This window comes from Phyllobates terribilis, unplaced genomic scaffold (assembly GCF_046119375.1).
Source record: "Phyllobates terribilis strain yellow unplaced genomic scaffold, ASM4611937v1 Scaffold_11__3_contigs__length_659146591, whole genome shotgun sequence".
In the NCBI taxonomy this organism is placed as follows: Eukaryota; Metazoa; Chordata; class Amphibia; order Anura; family Dendrobatidae; genus Phyllobates; species Phyllobates terribilis.
In genome coordinates, this window is record NW_027362771.1 from 333,673,448 (window position 1) to 333,700,976 (window position 27,529).

Genomic DNA, 27,529 nt, shown 5'->3' on the forward strand with positions numbered 1-27,529 from the left:
CCTGATGATGCCAGCCATGGTAAAACATGCTGGAGGCTAGAATTTCTCTGCATCCTTCCTGTGTATCACTGAAGTCGCTATATAAGCCAAGTGTCCATACAGGTATTTAATTTATATTGTATATATTAGTACTCCACCATATTTAAGTTAGTAGGGTTTATGTTTGCATTGAAAGGGAACCAGCCCCCATCTTGCATAGAAGCCATATTCTAATCAGGATGGAAGTGCAGTGGACTTAGAAGAAACCGCTCAAATTAACTGACACTCCCCTTTGCACTTCCAACCTGATTTGCATATTACTTCTACTAAGATTTTTCATGACAAGCATGTCAGTCCTCTACAAAAAAAAAGAAGGTATTTTTATTGAGGTACAAGCGACAATATGGCCATACCTTTACTCCATCTGTAAAAATGTGCTGACAAGCTCTCTTTACTTGTTGCTGCAAGGCAATCTGTATATGAAGCAGACTACAGAAGGCTCCTTTTTCCCAATGCATCGTGGACCAGAAACTCATTCACCACAGTAAGGGTAGTGATTATGATAATGCCATTAGAGTTTCCAAGACCACAGCTTCACTTCTAACGCTTGCATGATGCATTTACTAATCACTGACTATTACCTCTAGTGAGATGTCATCCCGCATGGCTAGATTCTGGCTGACACTTGCTAGAGATGCTTGTTCAATGTCTCGAATACATCGGTTGATGCTGTCGATGGACTGGTCACACTCTCTCTGCCCAGGAGCTTTGTCTCTACAAGAAAACATGTATTTTTAATTAAAATGAATAAAAAAAAAAGAATTCGGGTGATCCACATTTCTTATCTCTCACTAAATGGCAAGTGTTAAACAAACCACAAGTCGTCTACTGAAACTGAGGATAAAAATGATATAATCGTCAAAGCGAGGACTCCCCAACACTTATCTTGTGGTTGTCTAATGTGTTCTGAGAGTGATTATTCCACTTATGGCAGGAATACGCTCTAGACTGCAGCCATGTCCACACAGGACGTATTCCTGCAGCACTTCTGTGGCGGAAATTTTATAGAGGACAGAGACAGCTTGGTGGTCCTGTGTGTGATTATTCCTAAGGACTTCCAACCCCTACCTCTGGGAAATGGCAGGGTAAATCTTCTGTTTACATGATTCCACCAGCATCCTGGCAGTCAGTCTACCATGTACAATCAGATTGATGCAGTCATTGTACTAACAATTAAGCAGAGGGACATTTCAGCTTATAAGAAACATGTTAAAAAAAGATTATTACAAAAATTAACATTTACAGGGCACAGAAAAATGTACAGCTGCCCAGCAATGTTTGTTTTCCTATCTACACTGGTTGAAACAAATGGGGAAAAAAGAGTGCATAAATTATTCTGCAAGTAAAAAGTGTCTAAAAAGTCAAAGGAGTCGATCTTTAAAGAGTACCTATCCGCAGTGGGGGTACCAATAAGAGTACCTATCCGCAGTGGGGGTACCAATAAGAGTACCTATCCGCAGTGGGGGTACCAATAAGAGTACCTATCCGCAGTGGGGGTACCAATAAGAGTACCTATCCGCAGTGGGGGTACCAATAAGAGTACCTATCCGCAGTGGGGGTACCAATAAGAGTACCTATCCGCAGTGGGGGTACCAATAAGAGTACCTATCCGCAGTGAGGGTACCAATAAGAGTACCTATCCGCAGTGAGGGTACCAATAAGAGTACCTATCCGCAGTGGGGGTACCAATAAGAGTACCTATCCGCAGTGGGGGTACCAATAAGAGTACCTATCCGCAGTGGGGGCACCAATAAGAGTACCTATCCGCAGTGGGGGCACCAATAAGAGTACCTATCCGCAGTGGGGGCACCAATAAGAGTACCTATCGCAGTGGGGGCACCAATAAGAGTACCTATCCGCAGTGGGGTTACCAATAAGAGTACCTATCTGCATTCAGGGTACCAATAAGAGTACCTATCCGCAATTGGCATACCAATAAGGGTACTTATCCACAATTAGGGTACCAATAAGCGTACCTATTCTCAATCTGGGTACTGATAAGAGAACCTAGCCCCAATCTGGGTACCAAGACAGATCTTCCAAATTATGGATCCCACAACCCTCCGCAACCTCTTTCACAGTGATCTCCCTCTTTACACTAATCCAAAGTTTTAGAAAGCAAAGGGATTCTTAGGAATGGTAAGGTTATTAGTGGCAAGACCCCCTATGATCATACAGTAATGCCATATTCAAGTAATACGCCATCACTTTATAAAAGGAGAATACCCCTTTAAGACACCATAACCACAGTAACTGAGTGCTATTCATACCTGATAGATGTAATTAAACTTTTGATAGAGTCCGAGACAATTCTAGAGTGACCAGCAAGACTAGACCATGTTGGTGGATCTTTAGGATTGATTGCTAAAGAACGGGCCGTCTTGATAAGTGATGATGAACTCTCTAGCATGGTGACAGCAGACACCAAAATAGGCTCCTGGGCCCGAGCCCCCTGTGTGTGATACAATAGTATAAGCTTTACTATTTATACAGTAAAAAAATAACCACAATATGGAATCTGATTATTTTTTTGTTAATTGGAGAATGCGTTCTTGTATTGGGAAGGAAGTCAAGAAATGTAATTCAGCTGTCTGAATGCGGCATTAGAGCGCTCTGACTCAATTGGACATGGTACAGTTTTCAGTTTGGCAGGAAGCAGAAATTTTGAAGATGGTGAAGAATTGGAACATAAAAGTATAATTATACACTGCTCAAAAAATAAAGGGAACACTTAAACAACAGAATATAACGCCAAGTAAATCAAACTTGTGTGAAATCAAACTGTCCACTTAGGAAGCAACACTGATTGACAATCAATTTCACATGCTGTTGTGCAAATGGAATAGACAATAGATGAAAATTATTGGCAATTATCAAGACACACTCAATAAAGGAGTGGTTCTGCAGGTGGGGACCACAGCCCACATCAAAGTACCAATGCTTTCTGGCTGATGTTTTGGTCACTTTTGAATGTTGGTTGTGCTTTCACACTCGTGGTAGCATGAGACGGACTCTACAACCCACAGAAGTTGCTCAGGTAGTGCAGCTCATCCAGGATGGCACATCAATGCGAGCTGTGGCAAGAAGGTTTGCTGTGTCTGTCAACAAAGTGTCCAGAGGCTGGAGGCGCTACCAGGAGACAGGCCAGCACACCAGGAGACGTGGAGGGGGCCGTAGGAGGGCAACAACCCAGCAGCAGGACCGCTACCTCCGCCTTTGTGCAAGGAGGAACAGGAGGAGCACTGCCAGAGCCCTGCAAAATGACCTTCAGCACATCACAAATGTGCATGTGTCTGCACAAACGGTTAGAAACAGACTCCATGAGGGTGGTATGAGGGCCCGACGTCCAACAGATGGGGGTTGTGCTCACAGCCCAACACCGTGCAGGACGCTTGGCATTTGCCACAGAACACCAGGATTGGCAAAGTCGCCACTGGCGCCCTGTGCTCTTCACAGCTGAAAGCAGGTTCACACTGAGCACATGTAACAGATGTGACAGAGTCTGGAGAGGCCATGGAGAGCGATCTGCTGCCTGCAACATCCTTTAGCATGACTGGGTTGGCAGTGGGTCAATAATGGTGTGGGGTTGCATTTCTTTGGAGGGCCGCACAGCCCTCCATGTGCTCGCCAGAGGTAGCCTGACTGCCATTAGGTACTGAGATGAGATCCTCAGACCCCTTGTAAGACCATATGTTGGTGCGGTTGGCCCTGGGTTCCTCCTAATGCAGGACAATGCCAGACCTCGTGTGGCTGGACTGTGTCAGCAGTTCCTGCAAGATGAAGGCATTGAAGCTATGGACTGGCCCGCCCGTTCCCCAGACCTGAATCCGATTGAGCACATCTGGGACATCATGTCTCGCTCCATCCACCAACGTCACGTTGCACCACAGACTGTCCAGGAGTTGACGGATGCTTTAATCCAGGTCTGGGAGGAGATCCCACAGGAGACCATCTGCAACCTCATCAGGAGCATGCCCAGGCATTGTAGGGAGGTCATACATGCACGTGGAGGCCACACACAATACGGAGCCTCATTTTGACTTGTTTTAAGGACATTACATCAAAGTTGGATCAGCCTGTAGTGTGTTTTTCCACTTTAATTTTGGGGGTGACTCCAAATCTAGGCCTCCATTGATTAATAAATTTGATTTCCATTGATGATTTTTGTGTGATTTTGTTGTCAGCACATTCAACTTTGTACAGAACAAAGTATTCAATGAGAATATTTCATTGATTCAGATCTAGGATGTGTTATTTGAGTGTTCCCTTTATTTTCTTGAGCAGTGTATAATAATATATAATGATGGACCATCAATAACATCAATCCTGAAAACCACTCTACCTTCAGATATTTTGTATAATTTTACCACTTTCCTAGAAATCTGCCAATTTTTATACTTTTGATAAAAAGATTATTAATAAAAAAGTAAAACTCATATTATATCCCTACACGCATGTTTTCTATGGCCCCTGGCACATTGTGAATATACTCAGCACTTTACAATAAAGGAGGCTTTATTAAACTTTGCATCAAAGAGTAACCCTTTGTAAGAAAGACTTAACAGTGATAGTAATTAAAAATGTTCTGCCAGCAGAACCTTACCGGGGTGGAAGATGATCATAACAAGCAGTGTTTTTTCTTCTTGATGTCACTTGCCTTCCTTCCCTCCCCCAAAAATAGAAAGTTAAAACTTTCACTTGCCCTAACATTTCAAGTGACTGCAGCACCCTGAATACGGAGTATGGTATCATTTGAGAGTTGAATACTCGTTTAAATACTGTAATTACATTTTTAAAAGTTATATCAGCGATACCAAACAGATTTTTTTGTTAATGGGAAACGGGGGTGATTAATTTTATTTATTATTTATTTTTTGTATATATACTTTTTAGCCATCCTTAGCAACTTGAACATTTGATCGCTTGTACTATATTTGGCAATAGAGAGTGTATAGTAGAAATATTGATGACCCATAAAAGTACCAAGATGGAGGCGATGGGGGCCTTCAGCAGGCCCGGTCTCAAATGGCAATCCAACAGTGCTCAGCGATGGCATCGCAGGGGGACTGATGTGCCTCTGAACTGATGCCCCACCAGGTTTGCATTATTTAAATGCTGCTGTTCGAGACTGACCGTGGCATTAAAGTAGTTAAGCAACCAATTGGTTCCATCTATGATCCAAGCTGTTAGAGGCAGGTACTGGCTGCTATACAGCCGGCATCTGCCTGGTATAGAGTGGGCTCAGATCCTGAGCTCGCTCCATACACCTGGACGACACATAGGATGTAATAATAATAATGATGACTGTACATTACAGATTATCCCTGAGATAGTGGTCCGACTATTAGCACCACCAGTGGTCCGACTATTAGCACCACCAGTGGTCCGACTATTAGCACCACCAGTGGTCCGACTATTAGCACCACCAGTGGTCCGACTATTAGCACCACCAGTGGTCCGACTATCAGCACCACCAGTGGTCCGACTATCAGCACCACTGCTAATCAACTAATTTCAGGGTCACTGTACACAGGCGAGCAATGCAGCTTCTGCATTGCGACTTACACTGATAAAACAGCACACATAGTACTTTTCATAGCCATTGTGCAGATTTGTCCAATTACTTCAGAAGTGCTGCTGTGAATAATGACAAAGGGACATAACCAACTGGAGAGCAGTACAGGAAACTATGACATCTAAGAACTATAACTGATGGCTACTGAAATAAGAACCTCAAAAAATGAGTTTTTAAGAAGAGTAAATTACCTTAAAAGCAAAAGGTTCTAGCTAGCCAAGCAGTAAAGGAGTATAAAATGGAAAGAAGTGAATGTCATTCATGAGAATGAGTTGGAATGCTACATGATTCATTACCTCGGCACTGATCTGGGCTGCAATACTCGCAAATTCAGGATTTGATGCAAATGCAGTCAGGTTCTCCACAGCGGATATGAGTGGGGCTGTGGCTTTGCTGCATTTATCTCGATTGTCATCTGAAAAATCTCCATCCAAAGTCTAAGTGGAGAGAAAAAAAAAGTCCATATATGAATATTCCTTACCTACAAGATAACATATCGCTTAAAACTGCTCAGCATTTTCATTTAAAAGGACACAAATGCACCTGAAAAACTTGAACATCATTTTTAAAAATCCCTCTAGGGCTAAGATTCATGAGCGCAGCTTGTTCAGCATTTTGCTCTGCAGAAGTGGCTGCATGGGAACCTTGCCGAGAAAGGGTCGGTATGCAGCAGGTATGCCAGACATAAGATCTCTTCTGAGGCCACGTCTATAGGTGCAGATTCTGCTCTATATTCTGACAGCATCCACTAACATGCATGTGAATAGTATATTTCATATCCCACACAGTTTGGAAAAATGGAGAGCATCCAGTATATGCCACAATAAGACCTCTAAAAGCAGCATTATGGTCATTTCAATAATTTAAGAAAAAAAATGAATTTTATTCCCACTGCTCCACTGAGTGATCCGTGTTTTATTAATTTTAATTCCGCCATATGATTCCAGAAATATGAGCCTTTTTATTTGGTGCTAATTTTTATTGTCTTTACCAAAGGGGCATGGTTCACAGGATTCTCTGGGGGTGTGTCTTTGCTCTGCATTATAACGCTGATCACCGCCCGCTTAATTAAAAAAAAAATAAAAAAAAGTAGGTCAAAATTAAAAAGCTTATAGCTCTGTTAAAAAAAAATACACGCAATGAATGAATAAAAAAAATAAATAATACGGAATACTCAAGGGAGTGGCAGGAATGAAATGAGGGCAAAATCTGGCCACTTTTGGACTGGCGACTGGACTTTTTTTAATGCAAAAAATGGTTAACCTGGTGCTAAAGAAGGGATGCTCAAAGAATTGTGAGAAAATTAGAGAGAAGTATGTGCAAGTATACACAATATTCTTTTCTGCCAGATGCAGACATTCTCTCAAACGTAATGCACTTGTGTCAAATACAATGAAATACAAGGGAAAAAAACACAAATTATGAGCTACAGAGGAACAAAGGCAAGTGACAAGGACATTCACATGAAAAAGCCTCAAGGACATAAAAAAAATAATAAGCAAGAGATCAACGCTAAGACACAGTGAGCAAAAGTGAAGGGTGTACTTATTTCTGGCCAGATAATATATTCTCTTATTCCTACATTTAGTGGCAGATCTGATGTGAGCAGCTTTAGGAGTAAACCATATATGAGAACAGCGAGGCCGGATTAGCCGGAATCCCAAGCACATTCCCACCATTGTTATTCTACCGAAATACAAAATATCATATTGTAGATGTTGTTCATACAAATGTACGGACTCACATATAGATGGGCATTACCTTGATGGTTTTGACTAAGTTGGCCGTACTGTTCGCCACCTCTTTGGCTGACTGGACAAAGTGCCTCTTAGCCACAGGATTGGCTGTTTTGGAGGAGGCAATGCGGCAGGCATTGCACAGTGCTGAGGTGTGTTTGGCAACTATGGTGGCAGCGGAGAGAACCTACAGAACAAGCAAACAAGTGGAGACAAGGGCGGCAACATGCAGAACAAAACAAAACATCACAACATTTCTATCATTTATACAAAATTGTAAAATACACCAATACAAAGACACATTAAACAGAAAGGGGTACAGGCTTTATTTTGTGTAGTATGGGAACCTGCAGAATATATAACATCGCTGAGTTATAGAATCTGATAGGATGTACCAAGTTTTGGCTGAAAGCATGTATGTATTTTTATACTCATTCAATTGAATACATAAAAAAAAGGGAACACACGGGCCTAAGCCCATAAAACAAAAGGCAAAATATATAAAAATATGTTGTCTTTTATAAAAAAAAAAAGGGGGGTAAAAAAGTGCATGTCCACAGAGAAAAATGTTGCCATTTTACAGGGGGCGAGGACAAGGTAATTACAGAAATGTAATTTACAATACATAGGCCCAGATTCATCAAAGCAATTACGCCTAAACTCTGGCAAAATTCTTTTGAAAAATTGCACAAAAAAAAAATTGGAAGGTTGAGTTGCTAAAAAAAACAAAAAAAACCTGCAACTGTAAGTGTTTTCGGTTTCGCCCAGCTTTGTCAAAATGGGGGGAGCAGGGTCGGACCAGCGATGTCACGCCACAGCTAGTCTAATGGATGATGAACGGCGGTGTACCGTATGACACAAATCTTACTCCAGTCCCTAACTGGACTAAGATTTGTGGAGAGGCGCTCACCTGTTAATGAATCAGATGCCTCTGACTCGAGCATACCCCAACATGAGTAATGCCAGTAAAGATAAATAGAGGAATTGCCAAGTACAAAGACATTGCATATCCATAGTGAATTGTCCTCTCCTGCATGAATTGCCACCACCGCAACGTGAATTTGGTAATAAACCTTCGTCTAGGGGTCAAAGCATAGTATGTATAATAGATGCACGGTGCTTACTTAGAATACAAGCACTTTATGGCCATCTTTTAAGTGTTGATAAAGGCAAAGGCCCCCATTCATTATGACGTTTCCGACAGATTTCTGGAGTAAAACGTTGCAACAATTTTGCTGCAACACACGGTTGTACAAAAATGTTGCGGCTGTTGGGATTTTCACAACAGTTTCGGCCAGCTCCACCAAAGTGGGTGGTAGTGGGATGGGATGGGGATATGACAACGATTGTCTAATTCATGATCTATTGTGGCGTACCTTACTCTGATCCCTGACTGGAGTAAATATTCTGGTGAGGAGCACGCCACTTGTAAGATCAGTCTAATTCATCAAGTGGCTGGGGCTTCCTAATGAATGAGACACATTTTTCTGCATTGTGCCGTTTCATTGAGACTGGTATGTACAACACCAATCCTAATGAATCAGGGCCATACTTTCCCTGTTTAATTTACCTTTTAGTCCATGAATAAAACAAACATAAGTGCCAACCTATAAAAGTTAACTTTTGCTTACCTGGGAGGGGCTACTGGCCGGATCCACTAGATTCTGGCATGCCATCTGGATGGCTTGATTAGCTCTAGCAAATTGAATCGGATCAACAAGCCCTTGCTGTCCAGCCTGGCTATTAGGATCTGAAATACCCACCAAGTAAGCTGCCTGAAGAAAGAGGATTAGAACGTGAAAAATGTATGTTCTAGGATAAATTATTAGAAATTGACTAAAATAAAGCAAATAAATAAAAAAAATAACAAATGTCAGTAACGACTGAGCCAAAATCATGTCCTTGCGGCATTAAATATAATAAAATGCGGGTACGTTTTTTGTACTGTATTGCAATTATAGTTGTGGTATTGACTACTATCCTCTTGCTTTGGGCCACCAATGTCTTACCTGAGCTGCAGCCTCCGTGAGACCGCACAGAGCCTTGGAGGCTACACCCACACAATTGCCGAAGACTGGCAAATCTCCAGTTTTTGCATTCTGAGAGATTCCAGCCATAGATTCTCCAAGGACCTATTGAAAAAGTCAGTAACAAATTCATTTCATAAATCTATCAAAAGGTCTTTTCATATTTAAGCGTGTAACCATGACAAAACAACATGACAAAGGATTAACCTCTTAAAATAAATAAAAAGTGGAGAGGGGGGTGGATTTTTGCATTAAGTGAAACTAGATTTTCCAATCACAGAAAGTCAGGGTTAAATAGCATTAAAAGGGATTTGTACTTATTTAAGACACAATATTATAGAATATGCAAAATAGACTTCAAATAGGCAACTGGGCTAATTAGGGTGGCAGCCACATTGCGATTTCTTGCCACGATTGCGGAAAAAGTGCAACCGCCTGCAATATGTGAACAGAGCCTAAGGAAATTCTGTTCCCCTTTATTTACTGCAACTGAAAACATAGGTGTTTCTGTCCTTATCTAGCAAAACAGGTTGATCTCGAAAGATATTTTCTAGATATCCTTTTATTAACCTAATGGGAATATTATTAAAAATGTGTTAATTATTTTACCTTTGAATTTTCCATAACACTTTCAATGCAGTCAAAATAGGAGAGGTCACTGACGGGCTCATTGGGATTCTCAAGCATTCCTTTCACAGTCTGAAAAAAAGAAGAGTGAATATATAATTTTATGTACAGTTACGGCAGAAAGTGTTGGCACCCTTGAAATTGTTCCAGAAAATGAAGTATTTCTCCCAGAAAATTATAGCAATTTTTGTTATACACATGTTTATTTCCTTTGTGTGTATTGGAACAACACAAAAAAACAAGAGAAAAAAAAGCCAAATTGGAAATATTGTCACACAAAACCCCAAAAATGGGTAAGAGAAAGTTTTTGGCACCCTCAACTTAATATTTGGTTGCACACTCTTTGGAATAAATAACTGCAATCAATCGCTTCCTATAACCATCCACAAGCTTCTTACAACTCTCAACTGGAATTTTGAACCACTCTTCTTTTGTAAACTGCTCCAGGTCTTTCATATTTAAAGATTTGCCTTCTCCCAACAGCAATTTTATGATCTCTCCACAGGTGCTCAATGGGATTTAGATCCGGACACATTGCTGGCCACTTCAGAACTCTCCAGTGCTTTGTTTCCATCCATTTCTGGGTGCTTCTTGAAGTATGTTTGGGGTCATTGTCCTGCAGGAGACCCATGACCTAAGACGTAAACTCAGCTTTCTGAAACTGGGCACTACATTGCAACCCAAATTTCTTTGGTAATCTTCAGATTTCATGATGCTTTGCACACAGACAAGGCACGCAGTGCCAGAGGCAGCAAAACAACCCCAACACATCGTTGAATCTCCACCCTATTTGACTGTAGGTACTGTGTTCTTTTCTCTGTAGCCATCATTCCATTTTCGTTAAACAGTAGAATGATGTGCTCTATCAAAAAGCTCTATTTTGGTGTCTTCAGTCCACAACATGCTTGCCCAGAAGGATTTTGGCTTACTCACCTACAATTGGCAAAACTGCAGTCTAGCTTTTTAATGTCTCTGTGTCAGCAGTGGGGTCTTCCTGGGTCTCCTGCCATAGCGTTTCATTTCATTCAAATGTCGAAGGATAGTTTGCGCTGACACTGATGCACACTGAGCCAGCAGAACAGCTTGAATTTCTTTGGAACTTGATTAGGGCCTCTTATCCACTATCAGGACTATCCTGTGTTGCAACCTTTCATCAAATTTCTTTGCCGTCCTGGGAGATTAGCTACAGTGCCATGGGTTGTAAACTTCTTGATTATGTTGCGCACCGTGGACAAAGGAACATCAAGATATCTGGAGATGGACTTGTAACCTTGTTAATATTTTTCAACAATTTTGGTTCTCAAGTCCTCAAACAGTTCTCTTCTCTTTCTGTTCTCCATGCTTAGTGTGACACACACAGAAACACAATGCAAAGATTGAGTCAACTTCTCCCCTTTTTATCTGGTTTCATTTGTGATTTTCATATTGCCCACACCTGTTACTTGCCACAGTTGAGTTTGAACGAGCATCACATGCTTGAAACAAAGTTGTTTACTCACAATTTTGGAAAAATGACAACAATTTTTGTCTTGTCCATTTTGGGGGTTTGTGTGGAATTATGTCCAATTTGCCTTTTTTTCTATTTTTTGTGTTGTTACAATACACACAAAGGAAATAAACATGTGTATAACAAAACATATGTAAATGCAATACTTTTCTGGGAGAAATACTTCATTTTCGAGAACATTTTCAAGGGTGCCAACACTTTCAGCCATAACTGTAGTTATTTTACATCTAGAAAATACTGTTCTAGTTCCCGCAGCAGCCAGCAATTAAAGGCTTAAAAATTCATGTGAATAATTTCAATGCATTTATTCCTGTGAATGATCATATGTACATATGTGTTTTTCTTTAGTTACAGATTTACACAAAACTAATTTCTCCTAAAAAGTTCAAAGTACTGAATGGAGAAAAAAAAAAAAAAACAACCTCCGTATCTCATTTTAAGGTGTGCTTGCTAAGCTGACACTTTCCCATTTTCCGTGGTACAATCTATTTTCAAAGGGAATAGAAAGTATAACTTATGGGCACTTGCATTGCTGTGAGATAGGGGTCATGTAAATATACTGGGACTGTAGGTGGTGTATCAAGTGCTAGAATGGAATAACAGACCTCCAGCTCACGCAGAGCATTGTCACATTCTTTCTGTCCGGGGGCTTGCTGGGTGCATATGGTGATCAGTTGGTTTATGCTCTCGGTCACAGCCCTGGAAACACACAAAACATTTTCGGTAAGATAAAACTGTACATGCAGGTACTCATCTATCTATGTAACAGTCAGGGTATTCACATAGGAACGTAAAATGGCAGGAAAGAGAACGAAGAGTGACATAATAAGAGGAAAGAAAACCAAAATGAGGATACATGATGTCAAGAACATCTGTAAGACATAATGCGAAGACATGTCAAAAACACACTACAAATCAGTGAATGTGACGCCCACCTTGCAGCAGCTGCCAGAAGATTTTTGGCACTTGGGGCTCCAGAATCTACAGAAAGAGACTTAGCAGCGAGGAGCAGTTTGCTAGAGGCCATGGAGATGGTTTTGAGGTTTCCTATAACTTGTATCTGGTCATCTTTATTCTGTAGAAAGTTTGCAACACACAAGATGAGAAATGTCCAGAATCCAAGAGAACAGATTATATACAAAGACAATATTGTAAGAGACTAGGTCACTTCTGGTATTCTTCTTCACCATGCTTCCAGACAATTCTCAAAAGGACCTAGAGTTCTTCGTATCGGATTCTACCACCATTAATGTTCAGGGTCTGATCTCATTGTGAAAATATCAAGCAATATTCAATATTTATGTCCTATCCAATTATTAATTTAACCCCAGCTGCAAGTCACAAAACTAGAGGGATAGTATCACAAAAAAAGAAATCTAATATTAATTCGAAATAACCTGGATACCATAGCTTGGAACTATGTGATCCATTACTCAAAAATAGTTGTCTCCCATGGTACAAGGTGGACCTTAAAATAAATGTCCACCAGTTCAGGATCATGTTTTTTTTTTGTTTTTTTTTCTTTTTAGATTGCCCATAAAAAAAGTGTCTGCGATTGTAAACCCGTTCATTATGTGTGATTGTACCCATTATTTGTAGCAGCGACTTTGTGAGATTTTGCTCCACTCGCTTGTCTCCTGACACATCAACTCATCACTTTATGTTCCGCTCCTTGCACTTGTGCTAAACTACTTCTTAAACCGTAAACCAGGCATTTTCCTTGCAGAGGGTCTGTAATATTACATGGTGGGTTATTAGATTAATAGCCTATAGGATAGCATAGCATGAGTCTCCCACTCTAGCTTACAGATGGGGGTCCCTATATGGGACTATGGACAGGTCTCATCTTTAGAAGACAGAACCATCTCTGTTGGGCGATATTAGATATGCTAAGACTTTCTAACTGAAAAAAATAAAATAAGGCCATGGCGCTCAAACGATGTTTCTGTGAGAACATTTTATACTTCATTCTTCAGGGACTGCATCTACTGTATTGTGTTGGATTAACCAGTTTATTTTGAGTCAGGTTCCTGTTATTTGAATGCCTTTACTCCACATACAAAAATTATTCTTTATGACTTGTTACTATAAGATAGCCCCATTGTTGTATTAAATATATACTCCTGTACTATTCCTATAGAGGCAAATAATCATTAACCAGGAAAAAACTGCCCTAGAATTATTTTATATAACCCCAAAAAGGTTTGAACTTATACTCCCCATTACTTCAGGGGGTTTGGAGATCTAAATCTGCTTTCTTTGTGCCGATCTCTGCACAATACATAACAAAAAGAAATAAAAGAGCAATTTTGGTTCTACAGTCTGACCTGTGTCTGTCCAGCCATTTCAATTCCGGCATCGAGAAACTCGTCAAAATCTTCACTAAATTTGCCAGAGGCAGCTGCCAACTCTCCACTCTGCCCCCGGGAAGCATGGACCACCTCTCCCGCGGACTGGTTCAGATCCTCCGCTGCTTGGTTTAATCCACTTTGTGCCTCTTGGAAAGACTTAGTGCTGGGAAGAAGCTAAACAGACAGATCGGACATGTCACTATCATTTTAAAGGAGACGACAAAGTGATGAGAATGCAATGTGTAACTGAATGGTAATGTACATAGGCTTTTCTCCATACAGTACAGGCTGTACAGCACTCCAGATGATGTAAAGTGAGCGTGAGACATCATGCTCGATAACAAGCTAGGTCTCAGCTTCACCTGCAACAGACCTGCACACTACTGCAAAGGTTTTTGCCACTATTTTACCAAACCCCCATTGGGAGAGAAAAAAAAAAGACATTGAACACCAAGAGCAAACACTTACTGAATCCACAAGCAACTTCTTGCTGGACTCTCCAATGCTCTTAAGAGCCATGTCCACATCCTTCTGTCCCGGAAGACAATTCACGCAGTTGTTCAGTGAATGAGACACCGCTTTAGCCACCTAAAAAAAAAAAAAAAAATATCAATAAATAAATTATGTTATATACTACATCTATCTATCTATCTATCTATCTATATATATATATATACAAATAGATATCTATATATATGTATGTATATACTGTATATACAGTACAGACCAAAAGTTTGGACACACCTTCTCATTTAAAGATTTTTCTGTATTTTCATGACTATGAAAATTGTACATTCACACTGGAGGCATCAAAACTATGAATTAACATATGTGGAATTATATACTTAACAAAAAAGTGTGAAACAACTGAAAATATGTCTTATATTCTAGGTTCTTCAAAGTAGCCACCTTTTGCTTTGATGACTGCTTTTGCACACTCTTGGCATTCTCTTGATGAGCTTCAAGAGGCAGTCACCGGAAATGGTCTTCCAACAATCTTAAAGGAGTTCCCAGAGATGCTTAGCACTTGTTGGCCCTTTTGCCATCACTCTGCGGTCCAGCTCACCCCAAACCATCTCGATTGGGTTCAGGTCTGGTGACTGTGGAGGCCAGGTCATCTGGTGTAGCACCCCATCACTCCCCCTCTTGGTCAAATAGCCCTTACACAACCTGGAGGTGTGTTTGGGGTCATTGTCCTGTTGAAAAATAAATTATGGTCCAACTAAACGCAAACCGGATGGAATAGCATGCCGCTGCAAGATGCTGTGGTAGCCATGCTGGTTCAGTATGCCTTCAATTTTGAATAAATCCCCAACAGTGTCACCAGCAAAGCACCCCCACACCATCACACCTCCTCCTCCATGCTTCACGGTGGGAACCAGGCATGTAGAGTCCATCCGTTCACCTTTTCTGCGTCGCACAAAGACACGGTGGTTGGAACCAAAGATCTCAAATTTGGACTCATCAGACCAAAGCACAGATTTCCACTGGTCTAATGTCCATTCCTTGTGTTCTTTAGCCCAAACAAGTCTCTTCTGCTTGTTGCCTGTTCTTAGCAGTGGTTTCCTAGCAGCTATTTTACCATGAATTCCTGCTGCACAAAGTCTCCTCTTAACAGTTGTTGTAGAGATGTGTCTGCTGCTAGAACTCTGTGTGGCATTGACCTGGTCTCTAATCTGAGCTGCTGCTAACCTGCGATTTCTGAGGCTGGTGACTCAGATAAACTTATCCTCAGAAGCAGAGGTGACTCTTGGTCTTCCTTTCCTTGGGCGGTCCTCATGTGAGCCAGTTTCTTTGTAGCGCATGATGGTTTTTGCAACTGCACTTGGGGACACTTTCAAAGTTTTCCCAATTTTTCAGACTGACTGACCTTCATTTCTTAAAGTAATGATGGCCACTCGTTTTTCTTTACTTAGAATTTGCATTATGGCAAGCAAAAAAGCAGCTAACAGTCTATTCAGTAGGCCTATCAGCTGTGTATCCACCTGACTTCTGCACAACACAACTGATGGCCCCAACCCCATTTATAAGGCAAGAAATCCCACTTATTAAGCCTGACAGGGCACACCTGTGAAGTGAAAACCATTTACGGTGACTACCTCTTGAAGCTCATCAAGAGAATGCCAAGAGTGTGCAAAGCAGTCATCAAAGCAAAAGGTGGCTACTTTGAAGAACCTAGAATATAAGACATATTTTCAGTTGTTTCACACTTTTTTGTTAAGTATATAATTCCACATGTGTTAATTCATAGTTTTGATGCCTTCAGTGTGAATGTACAATTTTCATAGTCATGAAAATACAGAAAAATCTTTAAATGAGGTGTGTCCAAACTTTTGGTCTGTGTATTTATTTATTTATATATATATATATATATATATATATATATTTATATATATATATATATATATATATATATATATATATATATATATATATATATATATATATATATATATATATATATATATATATATATATATATATATATATATATATATACACACACACATTATCATTATTATATACACTACACTAATATATATTTAAGCATTTTTGACCAAAATATGAAGTTCATGAAATTGTTAAATCCATCAATGCGTAGCAGTGTTAGAGTGTAAAGGGACACAATATTAAAAAGGACAATTGGTAACATTCAGTTTATCAATGTATGCATTGCCAGGAGAAGTAACAGTAGAATCGCACAATACAGTCAGAAGAGAAGATTTTTCAGAGTCGCTATTTTATGCAGAATATAATCATCTACTAAGAGACAGTGGTCAGCAGTGGTGACAAGTTCGCTCTTTTGCGAGTCCGATTGGTGGGCAGGATGGGACATAGAGCTTTAGAGTGACATAAACGAACCTGCCCTGGTTGCAAAGGAAATTTGTGGGGAATTTTAATCACCAAATTGACCATTCCATCATTTTAAATTAGCTGTTTTACTTATATTCGAATTAGGGATTTTACTTATTCAAAGTTAAATATACTATAGCCAAAATTAACCCTACTTTTTTTGTACCTAGTAAGTACATCAGTAGATCTACTAATAACGTACGGAATTTGTATTGTGATATGTGATGAAAGAGCTATGTTAACAGCCGTGCAACCCAAGCTATACAAACGGTCTTATATTTAAGAAAATTATAGGTTTATTAAAATTTCAGATATATTTCTGAATTTACAGAGAGATAATATATATGGATGCTACTTGCATCTGCTGAAGATGCCTGACCTGTGCCAACCTCTGCTGGACCTCAGCATCCCCGGGGGCCACTAGCGCCTGCTTTGCCTCCTGGATGAGCTTGGCTGAGCCATCCATTACATCTCTGGCTGAATCCAACATGTCATTTGCAGCCTGTGGATCACTAGTAGAAGCTGCAACCCCTCGCGCTGCCTGTGCCAAGGTTTTCAGAGCCTGTGCAGTTTCCCTTGCAGCAACACCTACAAAAGGAAAATCACATAAAATAGTTATAGCAGATGAGAGATAGCAAATAAGTAGGTCTGTGGAAAAAAACAAGTACTGTCATGAATTTACAGAAAAACTTGAAATAGTAAAATAATTTGTTATATATGGAGCACTTTGCAGCGGTCACTTATTTGCAATGAGAAATTTTACACTTAGCCATCAATTATAGCGTCTGGTTAGTCATAAGAACATCATAGAAGGGAGTCCCTAAAGGTCAATTCCAAGGCAGAGTGAATTGGCATCTAACGATCCACATATCGCATGCACAGACATTCATTTGAAAGGCTACCAAATACCACGGCATAGAAAAAGGTATGCCTACTGCATATTCTGGCAAGAACAGCAGACTTTTCCTCAACAATCTTCATTACAGGTTTTCTGGGGACAACCGCTTTAAAGGGAATTTATCAGCTCTGTCACTCCAGCTCTATTTCCCACCATATGCCACCTCCTCTTGATTGCCTGCTCCTTTGCCTGAAGTCACACAGGGCTGTTAGTCAAGCAGAAGGAGGTGGCATTTCAAAGTTATCAAACTTCTTCATAAGGACAAACCAAAGAGTTGTGGTTTGTGCTGATGAAGAAATTAGTTAACTTTGAAATGCATTGACAATAAACCGCACAGAAATATCCTTGGTCTCCTGACTACACCTACCGGTATTTAGCTTCAGATCTATCAGAGCCCTTCAGCTTCATTTGCATATCAATACAAACGCTGATTTCTCAGTAACGGAGAAATGGACTGGCCATGTAAAGATATTGCTGGACTTTAAAAGAGCTACATGCACATGTACTGTATTTTTTGGATTATAACACGCATTTTTTTCCCCCCAAATTTGGGAGGAACATGTGGGTGCGTCTTATAATCCGGATGTAGCTAACCGGAGAGGGGGAGGGGAAGACAGCTGCAGTGGAACGGGGTCACAGGAAGCAGGAGGCAGCATGAGAAGGGCGATGCTGCGGTTCCTGGGCTGGGAGGAGGGGGTGTCCCGTTGCTTGCGAGACTACGGGCCCTGAACTGTCAGAAAATGTCGACGTTGAGCAGAGTCTCCGCATATTCTCATTGATTTCCCTGCAGTGTGCTTCAGGGAAATGGCGGCCGGAGGCGGCGCATGAGCAGATCGAGATCTCGGGAGTCAAGAACTCAATCTGCACATAGGCCGCTTCAGGCAGCCATTTTCCTGAGCCCCACCACAGTGAAATCAAAGAGAGAATGCAGGGACTCCGCTCAACGCTGACATTTTCTGAAAGTCCAGGGTCCGTAGAGCCGATACACCTGCTCCTCCCAGCCTAGGGCCCACAGCATCGTCCCACCCTTACCGCAGCCAGCTTCCTGCAGCAGCGAGACCCTGTCTCCTGTGACCCAGCTCCACCACCGCCGCTTTCCCCGGTAAGCTACTGTAAAATGGGACTATAAGAAGCATCACCATTTTATTTAAAAAAAATGTTTTTTTATTCTCATTTTCCTCCCCAAAATTTGGGATGCGTGTCTTATGGTCCAGTGCGTCTTATAGTAAGTAAAATACAGTAAATAGTTTTTGGGGTGAAATCCTGCTAACAAATTCCCTTTAAATTAACACTAATAAGGAAAACATGAGAATGAGCTTAGCTGAGTCAACGTCAAACAGCGGATGCAAAAGGAAAATACATATTCGGTTATGAAAAAAAGCGATGAAACTAAAGTAGACAACGAAAAAAACAGATTCAAAAGCTCGGCCTCAATCTAATGATTCCATTACAACATAAAATAATTTCTAGCAATAATCAAAGTGACGGGGTCAAAGTCATCTAAAGTGATTTCCAAGAGGAAAGCAAGGACACACCTTTTTATGACAACGTATACGCTGATAAGTTAGTGATACGGATGCTGGCTGCACACCAAGACACATTACACAGAGGCCATTGTTCAGAAAGGCCCTGAATAACATTGTGTTCTTATGCTGTGAGGACATCAGACCTGCTCTGAATAGCACAATGGTCTACAGAATCACAGCTGTAGAATACTGAAAATATATGACGTGAAATAGGGAACAGTATACTGACGACTTATTCATAATATCTCACATTTTACATTTTCAGTGTATACCTTGATGCTATTGTAATGGGTATCTTATATAGCAGCGGACAGACAAGCATACATATACATAGTAGAATGCTGCTCTGTATACTGCCTGCAGTTTTCCTGCTTGTTACATGTTGCTTATCTAGATCACTCCCCCATCTTGGACTAAGATCAGAAAACATTGCGGCCAGATAATGCATTACTACACTTTCATCCGCTGCTGGAGCTGGAAGATACACTGGTGCCATTCTGTCTCACCAGCCTTTCCTGGGTGTCTGAGCTGCCTCTGTGCATTACTTCAAGAACTTATTACAATCATTTAAGATGATCCGCCCAAGTGGCATTTCTAGGAGGGGGACAGTACTTTATCAGGCAGATTTATCTCCTGCACGCGGTTACATCATATAAGCCAGATGAGTAATGGACTTATTTCAGAACAGAGGGTTTAAGTCATTTGGAAAGGATAACTGAATATGGGGAGACATAGATGAACTGTTCGTGAGGCCTCATCAGGGACAGTGACGGGAACACTGCACACAAATAAGCTCCTAGCTGTCCCTTCTCTCCTAGATGAGCAGGAAATACAAAGAACAATACTATTTAAAGAGAACCTGTCATGTTGAAAACGGTATCTGATCTGCAGGCTGGAGCAGCTGGTCAGACTGATAGACATTTCGGTGGGAAAAAATTCAGAAAAACCTGCATTTCATTCATTAATATCCTTGGTGTTCGTATGCATGAGTCCAGGTATACTGAATCCTTACCAAAAACCCATATATTATTTACAACATATGTATTTTAGCTGCAGAATATACACACACATACACAGTACAGACCAAAAGTTGGACACACCTACTCATTTAAAGATTTTTCTGTATTTTCATGACTATGAAAATTGTACATTCACACCGAAGGCATCAAAACTATGAATTAACACATGTGGAATTATATACTTAACAAAAAAGTGTGAAACAACTGAAAATATGTCTTATATTCTAGGTTCTTCAAAGTAGCCACCTTTTGCTTTGATAACTGCTTTGCACACTCTTGGCATTCTCTTGATGAGCTTCAAGAGGTAGTCACCGGAAATGGTTTTCACTTCACAGGTGTGCCCTGTCAGGCTTAATAAGTGGGATTTCTTGCCTTATAAATGGGGTTGGGACCATCAGTTGTGTTGTGCAGAAGTCTGGTGGATACACAGCTGATAGTCCTACTGAATAGACTGTTAGAATTTGTATTATGGCAAGAAAAAAGCAGCTAAGTAAAGAAAAACGAGTGGCCATCATTACTTTAAGAAATGAAGGTCAGTCAGTGCGAAAAATTGGACAAACTTTGAAAGTGTCCTCAAGTGCAGTTGCAAAAACCATCAAGCGCTACAAAGAAACTGGCTCACATGACGACCACCCCAGGAAAGGAAGACAAAGAGTCACCTCTGCTTCTGAGGATAAGTTTATCTGAGTCACCAGCCTCAGAAATCGCAGGTTAACAGCAGCTCAGATTAGAGACCAGGTCAAAGCCACACAGAGTTCTAGCAGCAGACACATCTCTACAACAACTGTTAAGAGGAGACTTTGTGCAGCAGGCCTTCATAGTAACATAGTAACATAGTTTGTAAAGCCGAATAAAGACTTGCGTCCATCAAGTTCGACCTGTTAGTTCTGTAATTGCTAAAGTTGATCCAGAGGAGGGCAAAAACCCCAAATGATTTGGCCAATCTTCACCTGAGGAAAAATTCCCTCCCGACTCTGAAACCAGCAGTCAGAATAAATCCCTGTATCAACCTACTATTTTATTTTATTTTTAAGTATATGCTGAAATCTGCCTGGTATCTAGAAATGCATCCAGTCCCCGCTTGAACTGGTGTAGTGAATCCGACATTACCGTCTCCTCACTCAGTGAATTCCATATTCTCACTGCTCTTACCGTAAAGAACCCCTTCCTATGCTGGTGCTGAAACCTTTTCTCTTCCAGTCTTAGTGAGTGCCCTCTTGTTACCGTAATATCCCTCCTTTTGAACAAATCCCGGGCAAGATCTCTATACTGTCCCCTAACATATTTGTACACATTTATTATGTCCCCCCTCAACCTTCTCTTTTCCAAGCTGAATAGTCCTAGTTTTGCCAACCTCTCTGGGTATTGCAGTCCCTCCATTCCCTTTATTAATTTTGTTGCCCTCCTTTGTACCTTTTCAAGCTCATTTATATCCTTTCTATATATTGGGGCCCATAACTGAGCACAGTATTCCAAGTGTGGTCTGACCAGTGCTTTGTACAGTGGAAGAACAATGTTCTCATCCTTTGCAGCTATACCTCTTCTGATACATCCCATTACCCTGTTTGCCCTTACAGCAGCGGCCTGACTTTGGGCACTCCAATTTAGTTTGCTATCAATCAAGATGCCCAAGTCCTTCTCCATCTCTGAATTCCCCAATGATTTCCCATTCAGTGAGTACTGGTGACTTCCATTTTTCCTTCCCATATGTATGACCTTACATTTCTCCTCGTTAAACCTCATTTGCCATTTAATGCTCCACCTACCCAGCTTATCCAAATCCCTCTGTAGGTCTGCACTGTCCTCTTTTGTATTAATTGTTTTACATAACTTTGTGTCATCTGCAAATATTGATATTTTACTATTTATCCCGTTGACTATGTCGTTAATAAAGATATTAAATAACAATGGGCCTAGTACAGACCCCTGTGGTACCCCACTAGTGACGCTTACCCAATCTGAGTATATTCCATTTATAACCACCCTCTGCCTTCTATCCTTTAGCCAGTTAGCTACCCACTTGCAGACATTTTCCCCCAGCCCCATCATTCTCATTTTGTATACCAACCTATTATGTGGCACGCTATCGAACGCTTTTGAGAAGTCGAGATACACGACATCCACTGGTTCCCCCTGATCTACTCGAGAGCTAACCTCCTCGTAGAAGTCAATCAGGTTTGTTTGGCAGGAGCGATTCCTCATGAATCCATGTTGGTTCGGGATTAAAAGATTATTAGCATCAAGATGCTCTGTAATTGCCTCTTTAATGAAGCTTTCAAAAATTTTGCCCACAACGGACGTCAGACTCACCGGCCGATAGTTTCCGGCGTCACTTTTCGTTCCCTTTTTGAATATTGGGGCTACATTCGCCTGTCGCCAATCAAGTGGCACAGACCCAGTCTCAACAGAGTCCTTAAATATAAGATATAACGGTCTGTCTATCACATTACTTAGTTCCCTTAGTACCCGTGGGTGTATGCCATCAGGTCCTGGTGATTTGTTTATTTTAATGTTACCGAGGCGTTTCTGTACCCCAGCTTGGGTTAGATTTGTCATACTTAGTGGAGGATTAAGTTTGTCACTTCTCATTTCTCCTGTTAGTTCGATTTCCTTTGTGAAAGTTGTCGAAAAAAAATTATTTAATAGATTAGCTTTATCCTCATCTTTCTCTATGATTTTGCCTTCCTCACTTTTTATCGGTCCAATATTATCCGATTTAATCCTTTTACTATTTATATACGTAAAGAACAGTTTGGGATTTGATCTACTTTCCCTAGCAATACGTCTCTCTGTTTCCTCCTTCGCTATTTTTATTTGTTTTTTACAGGTTCTCGTTTTTTCCTTGTAACACATTAGTGCCTCCTTACTGTTTTCCTGTTTTAATCTCTTGAATGCCTCTTTTTTGCTATTTAACGCCCCTTTTACGTTCTTGTTCAACCATATTGGTTTCCTCTTATTTCTGGCCCTTTTATTCCCATACGGTATATATCTCTCGCACTGAGTATTCAGAATTCTTTTGAAGGTTTCCCATTTACTATTCGTATTCCTTTGATTAAGAACTTTGTCCCAGTCTATAAGTTGAAGGCTTTCTTTCAGCTGATCAAACTTCGCCCTCCTAAAGTTTAATGTTTTTGTTGTTCCCTTATTGATAACCCTACTGAAGGGCATTTTGAAGTCGATAATATTATGGTCGCTATTACCTAGGTGCCCCCCTATCTGTACCTCAGTTATTCTATCAGGCCTATTAGTCAATATTAAGTCCAACACGGCCTTCCCTCTCGTTGGTTCCTGCACTAGTTGGGAGAGATAATTATCCTTAATATTTGTCAAGAACCTTTTACCTTTCTGAGATCTACAGGTTTCTGTTTCCCAGTCAATATCCGGGTAGTTGAAATCCCCCATTACAATCACTTCATTATGTTTTGCTACTTTGTCTATTTGTCCTAATAGCAGATTCTCATTCTCCTCTGTTATATTTGGTGGCTTATAGCAGACCCCCAGTAATATTTTATTATTATTTTTAGTTCCCTCTATCTCTACCCACATGGACTCGACCCCCTCTTCTCCCTCTCCTATATCTTCCCTTAGTCTGGGTTTTAGACATGACTTTACATATAAGCAGACTCCTCCGCCTTTCCCCTGTTTCCGGTCCCTTCTAAATAAACTATAATCTAATAAATTTACCGCCCAGTCGTAGCTATCGTCTAGCCAAGTCTCTGTTATACCTACGATGTCATACCTCTCCTCCGATATAAGCGCCTGCAGCTCATCCGCCTTATTGGTCAGGCTTCTTGCGTTGGTCAGCATGCAAGATAAAACTTTGGGGTTATTTAGCATCCTATTCTTCTCTAATGATCTAACTGTACTATCCCCACCCCCCTCGCCACCCTCATTATATTCACTTCTCCCCTTCCCCCTTGCTTGCCTCACATCCCACCTATTTCCTTGGTTCCCCCCCGTCTCTAGTTTAAAAACTCCTCCAACCTATTAGCCATCTTCTTCCCCAGCACCGCTGCACCCTCCCCATGGTAAAATAGCTGCTAGGAAACCACTGCTAAGGACAGGCAACAAGCAGAAGAGACAAGTTTGGGCTAAAGAACACAAGGAATGGACATTAGACCAGTGGAAATCTGTGCTTTGGTCTGATGAGTCCAAATTTGAGATCTTTGGTTCCAACCACCGTGTCTTTGTGCGACGCAGAAAAGGTGAACGGATGGACTCTACATGCCTGGTTCCCACCGTGAAGCATGGAGGAGGAGGTGTGATGATGTGGGGCGGCTTTGCTGGTGACACTGTTGGGGATTTATTCAAAATTGAAGGCATACTGAACCAGCATGGCTACAACAGCATCTTTCAGTGGCATGCTATTCCATCTGGTTTGCGTTTAGTTGGACCATCATTTATTTTTCAACAGGACAATGGCCCCAAACACACCTCCAGGCTGTGTAAGGGCAATTTGACCAAGAGGGAGAGTGATGGGGTGCTACGCCAGATGACCTGGCCTCCACATTCACCAGACCTGAACCCAATCGAGATGGTTTGGGGTGAGCTGGACAGCAGAGTGAAGGCAAAAGGGCCAACAAGTGCTAAGCATCTCTGGGAACTCCTTCAAGATTGTTGGAAGACCATTTCGGGTGACTACCTCTTGAAGCTCATCAAGAGAATGCCAAGAGTGTGCAAAGCAGTCATCAAAGCAAAAGGTGGCTACTTTGAAGAACCTAGAATATAAGACATATTTTCAGTTGTTTCACACTTTTTTCTTAAGTATATAATTCCACATGTGTTAATTCATAGTTTTGATGCCTTCAGTGTGAATGTACAATTTCCATAGTCATGAAAACACAGAAAAATCTTTAAATGAGAAGGAGTGTCCAAACTTTTGGTCTGTACTGTATAATATATATATATATATATATATATATATATATATATATATATATATATATATATATATATATATATATATATATATATATATATATATATATATATATATATACACACACATAAGCTCAAAGCTGATGACAATCCAGGCCTACCGGAGCAGATTGGTGGACGTTACAGGCATGCAAACGGCTACTGAGAATGTGCCAGTACAGTACAGTATATGTATGATAGAATAAGACTTCTTGGCCATTTTTGGAACCCCCATAAAAGTAAATTAGGAGAAAGCTGCACATATGCAGTCACCTCTCTGCTGACAGTGGCTGCCCCATCCTGTAAAAAGGTGCAGATTCCAAAGGTGGCACTTGCATCACTTTGAATTCTGTAATGAAAAGTTATCCATATACTTTGCATATATTAACATGCCTTATGCACCAATTAACCATACATTCAAGATCACCACTTACTGTGAAAAAATGGAACATCCCTCTTTAAATTAAGGTCCTATGTGAATTTGGGACAGGAGACAGAAACCATTTTTATTATTGACCTATTCTTAGGATAGGCCGCCAATATCTGATCGGTAGGGGTGCGACACCTGGCACCCTTGACGGCGGCGGCTGCTGGAAGTTCTTGGATGCGGCGGCAACACAGCAGCTGAGTCTAAATAGTGACTAAGACCTTTAAACTTACATAGGACTGCCTCTGTGGACATAATTATTAGGCATGTGGACAGGGGTAGGTCAGAACCCTATTTGCAGTCTCTAAATACACTGACAGCAGGCAGACATCTTGAAATGTCGAGGAGTCATTAAACAAACGTCATTCTCAAAATTCTCAATCTGAAGACAAATTGTTCCATTACGAAGATAGAAGATGGCAATGGGTACTGATGAGTTTTAATGTAGATGGGAGGAGGTGAGCAGGAGGTAAAGCTTCTCCCTCCTCCAGTCTTCATAGAATTGTATCAGCACCAACTGCCATCTACTATCCCAGTAATGGGAAAGTCTGTCTTCACAGAATACAGATTATTCTCAGGAATTGAGAATTTTGAGACTGAATGATCTGTCTTGTAAAGAAGCAGATTTCTCTGATAAGGTATATTACAAAGTTGCTTATTGTCATGTGCACTATTGATTTATGAAATTAGATTTTAAATTTTGGTTACCCTTTAAAAAAACACCCAACAATTCTCATGTTAATGGCTAAAATTTGTTTTCCTAAACATATTCATAAAATCAATGAAACACAAAACTTTACTAAATTAAATGCAAAGTCTTTCTCTCAATTTAATTTATCCACTTTATCATGTAATAATGGGCACTAAGCCGATTCAATCTTGCTCGAGTTCACAAGAAGTTTTTGCCTTAAATGGACAGACTAACAGTGACAGATATTATGAGGGGAGTGAGAAAAAGGTTCCAAATTTGTACTTCGCTAATACCAGACCCATGGTACATACTGTGCTCATCCAGCAGCGTGGGTGGATGAGGTTTATAATGATGGGAATAAAGGTGTATAAAAACCTTAGTGCAAACTCGAAAGATAAATGCTTTCTAGGAACAATCTGCTTCATTTACAACTCAAGACTGGCATCTAGAATGATGACCTTTTAAGCCCAGTTACTTGGCTGAGGATTCTTCTACAGCTGTAACATTTTACATGAAACTAATGGAATAAGTAATGAATGGCTTTTTCTCAATCCTTTACCCTACACCCTTCCTCCAAAGCCTGCACGATGCACAGAACAGTGTCAAATAAGAGCATTAAAAGAACTGACATAACATTTCTGCATTCATTAGATAGCTTCAGTATTCATCATTTACAGAAAATAAGTCACAGACTCAAGGAAATGGCAGCAGCTTAAGAAATTATTTGCTACATTCATTAAATGTATTTGTGAGATGCTGACATTAGGAAAAAAGAAAAAAAATGTTGTTACTTTGCATCATGTTATAATCTTCTAGAAAGACTGCTATGGAAAGATGGCTGTTAACCTAATGTTATATCACTAGAGAGTAAGGAGGGATTAAAGGCATAATTTATTTAAAAGGAGTATTCCCATCTCATATAATTATGGCATATGTATTGCAGATACAGGTCCCAAAAAAGGGATCAGCATCGATCTCGAGAACAGGTTCCTAACACGCACCGCTGTCAGTGGAGAGATGGTTGCAATTCCAGTTCATTTGTACACACGTGGTCAAAATTGTTGGTACCTCTCGTTTAATGAAAGTAAAGCCCACAATGGTCACAGAAATAACTTGAATCTGACAAAAGTAATAATAAATTTAAAATCTATGAAAATGAACAAATTAAAGTCAGTCATTGCGTTTCAACCCTGCTTCCACAGAATTTAAAAAAAAAATTAAACTCATGAAATAGGCCTGGACAGAAATGATGGTACCCCTGAAAATAATGTGACAAAAGGGACATGTTAAATCAAGTTGTGTCCACTAATTAGCATCACAGGTGTCTGCAATCTTG

The 27,529-nt window shown here is 40.5% G+C and overlaps 1 protein-coding gene across 3 annotated transcripts in view; it reads right to left on the minus strand.

Moving 5' to 3' along the window:
* The window catches only part of TLN2 (talin 2), a 261,616-nt gene that overhangs the window by 45,254 nt on the left and 188,833 nt on the right, over positions 1-27,529 (minus strand). For 2 of the 3 annotated variants that reach the window (XM_073652729.1, XM_073652728.1), the window contains exons 28-39: positions 17,095-17,303; positions 14,331-14,450; positions 13,839-14,036; positions 12,447-12,586; positions 12,117-12,210; positions 9,987-10,076; positions 9,360-9,482; positions 8,982-9,125; positions 7,376-7,537; positions 5,911-6,051; positions 2,310-2,491; positions 621-753 (exon numbers count right to left, since the gene is read on the minus strand). In XM_073652729.1, coding sequence (XP_073508830.1) covers positions 621-753; positions 2,310-2,491; positions 5,911-6,051; positions 7,376-7,537; positions 8,982-9,125; positions 9,360-9,482; positions 9,987-10,076; positions 12,117-12,210; positions 12,447-12,586; positions 13,839-14,036; positions 14,331-14,450; positions 17,095-17,303 — 1,736 coding nt within the window. The remainder of the gene's footprint in view (positions 1-620; positions 754-2,309; positions 2,492-5,910; positions 6,052-7,375; positions 7,538-8,981; positions 9,126-9,359; positions 9,483-9,986; positions 10,077-12,116; positions 12,211-12,446; positions 12,587-13,838; positions 14,037-14,330; positions 14,451-17,094; positions 17,304-27,529) is intronic. The other variant, XM_073652730.1, reaches the window with a different exon arrangement.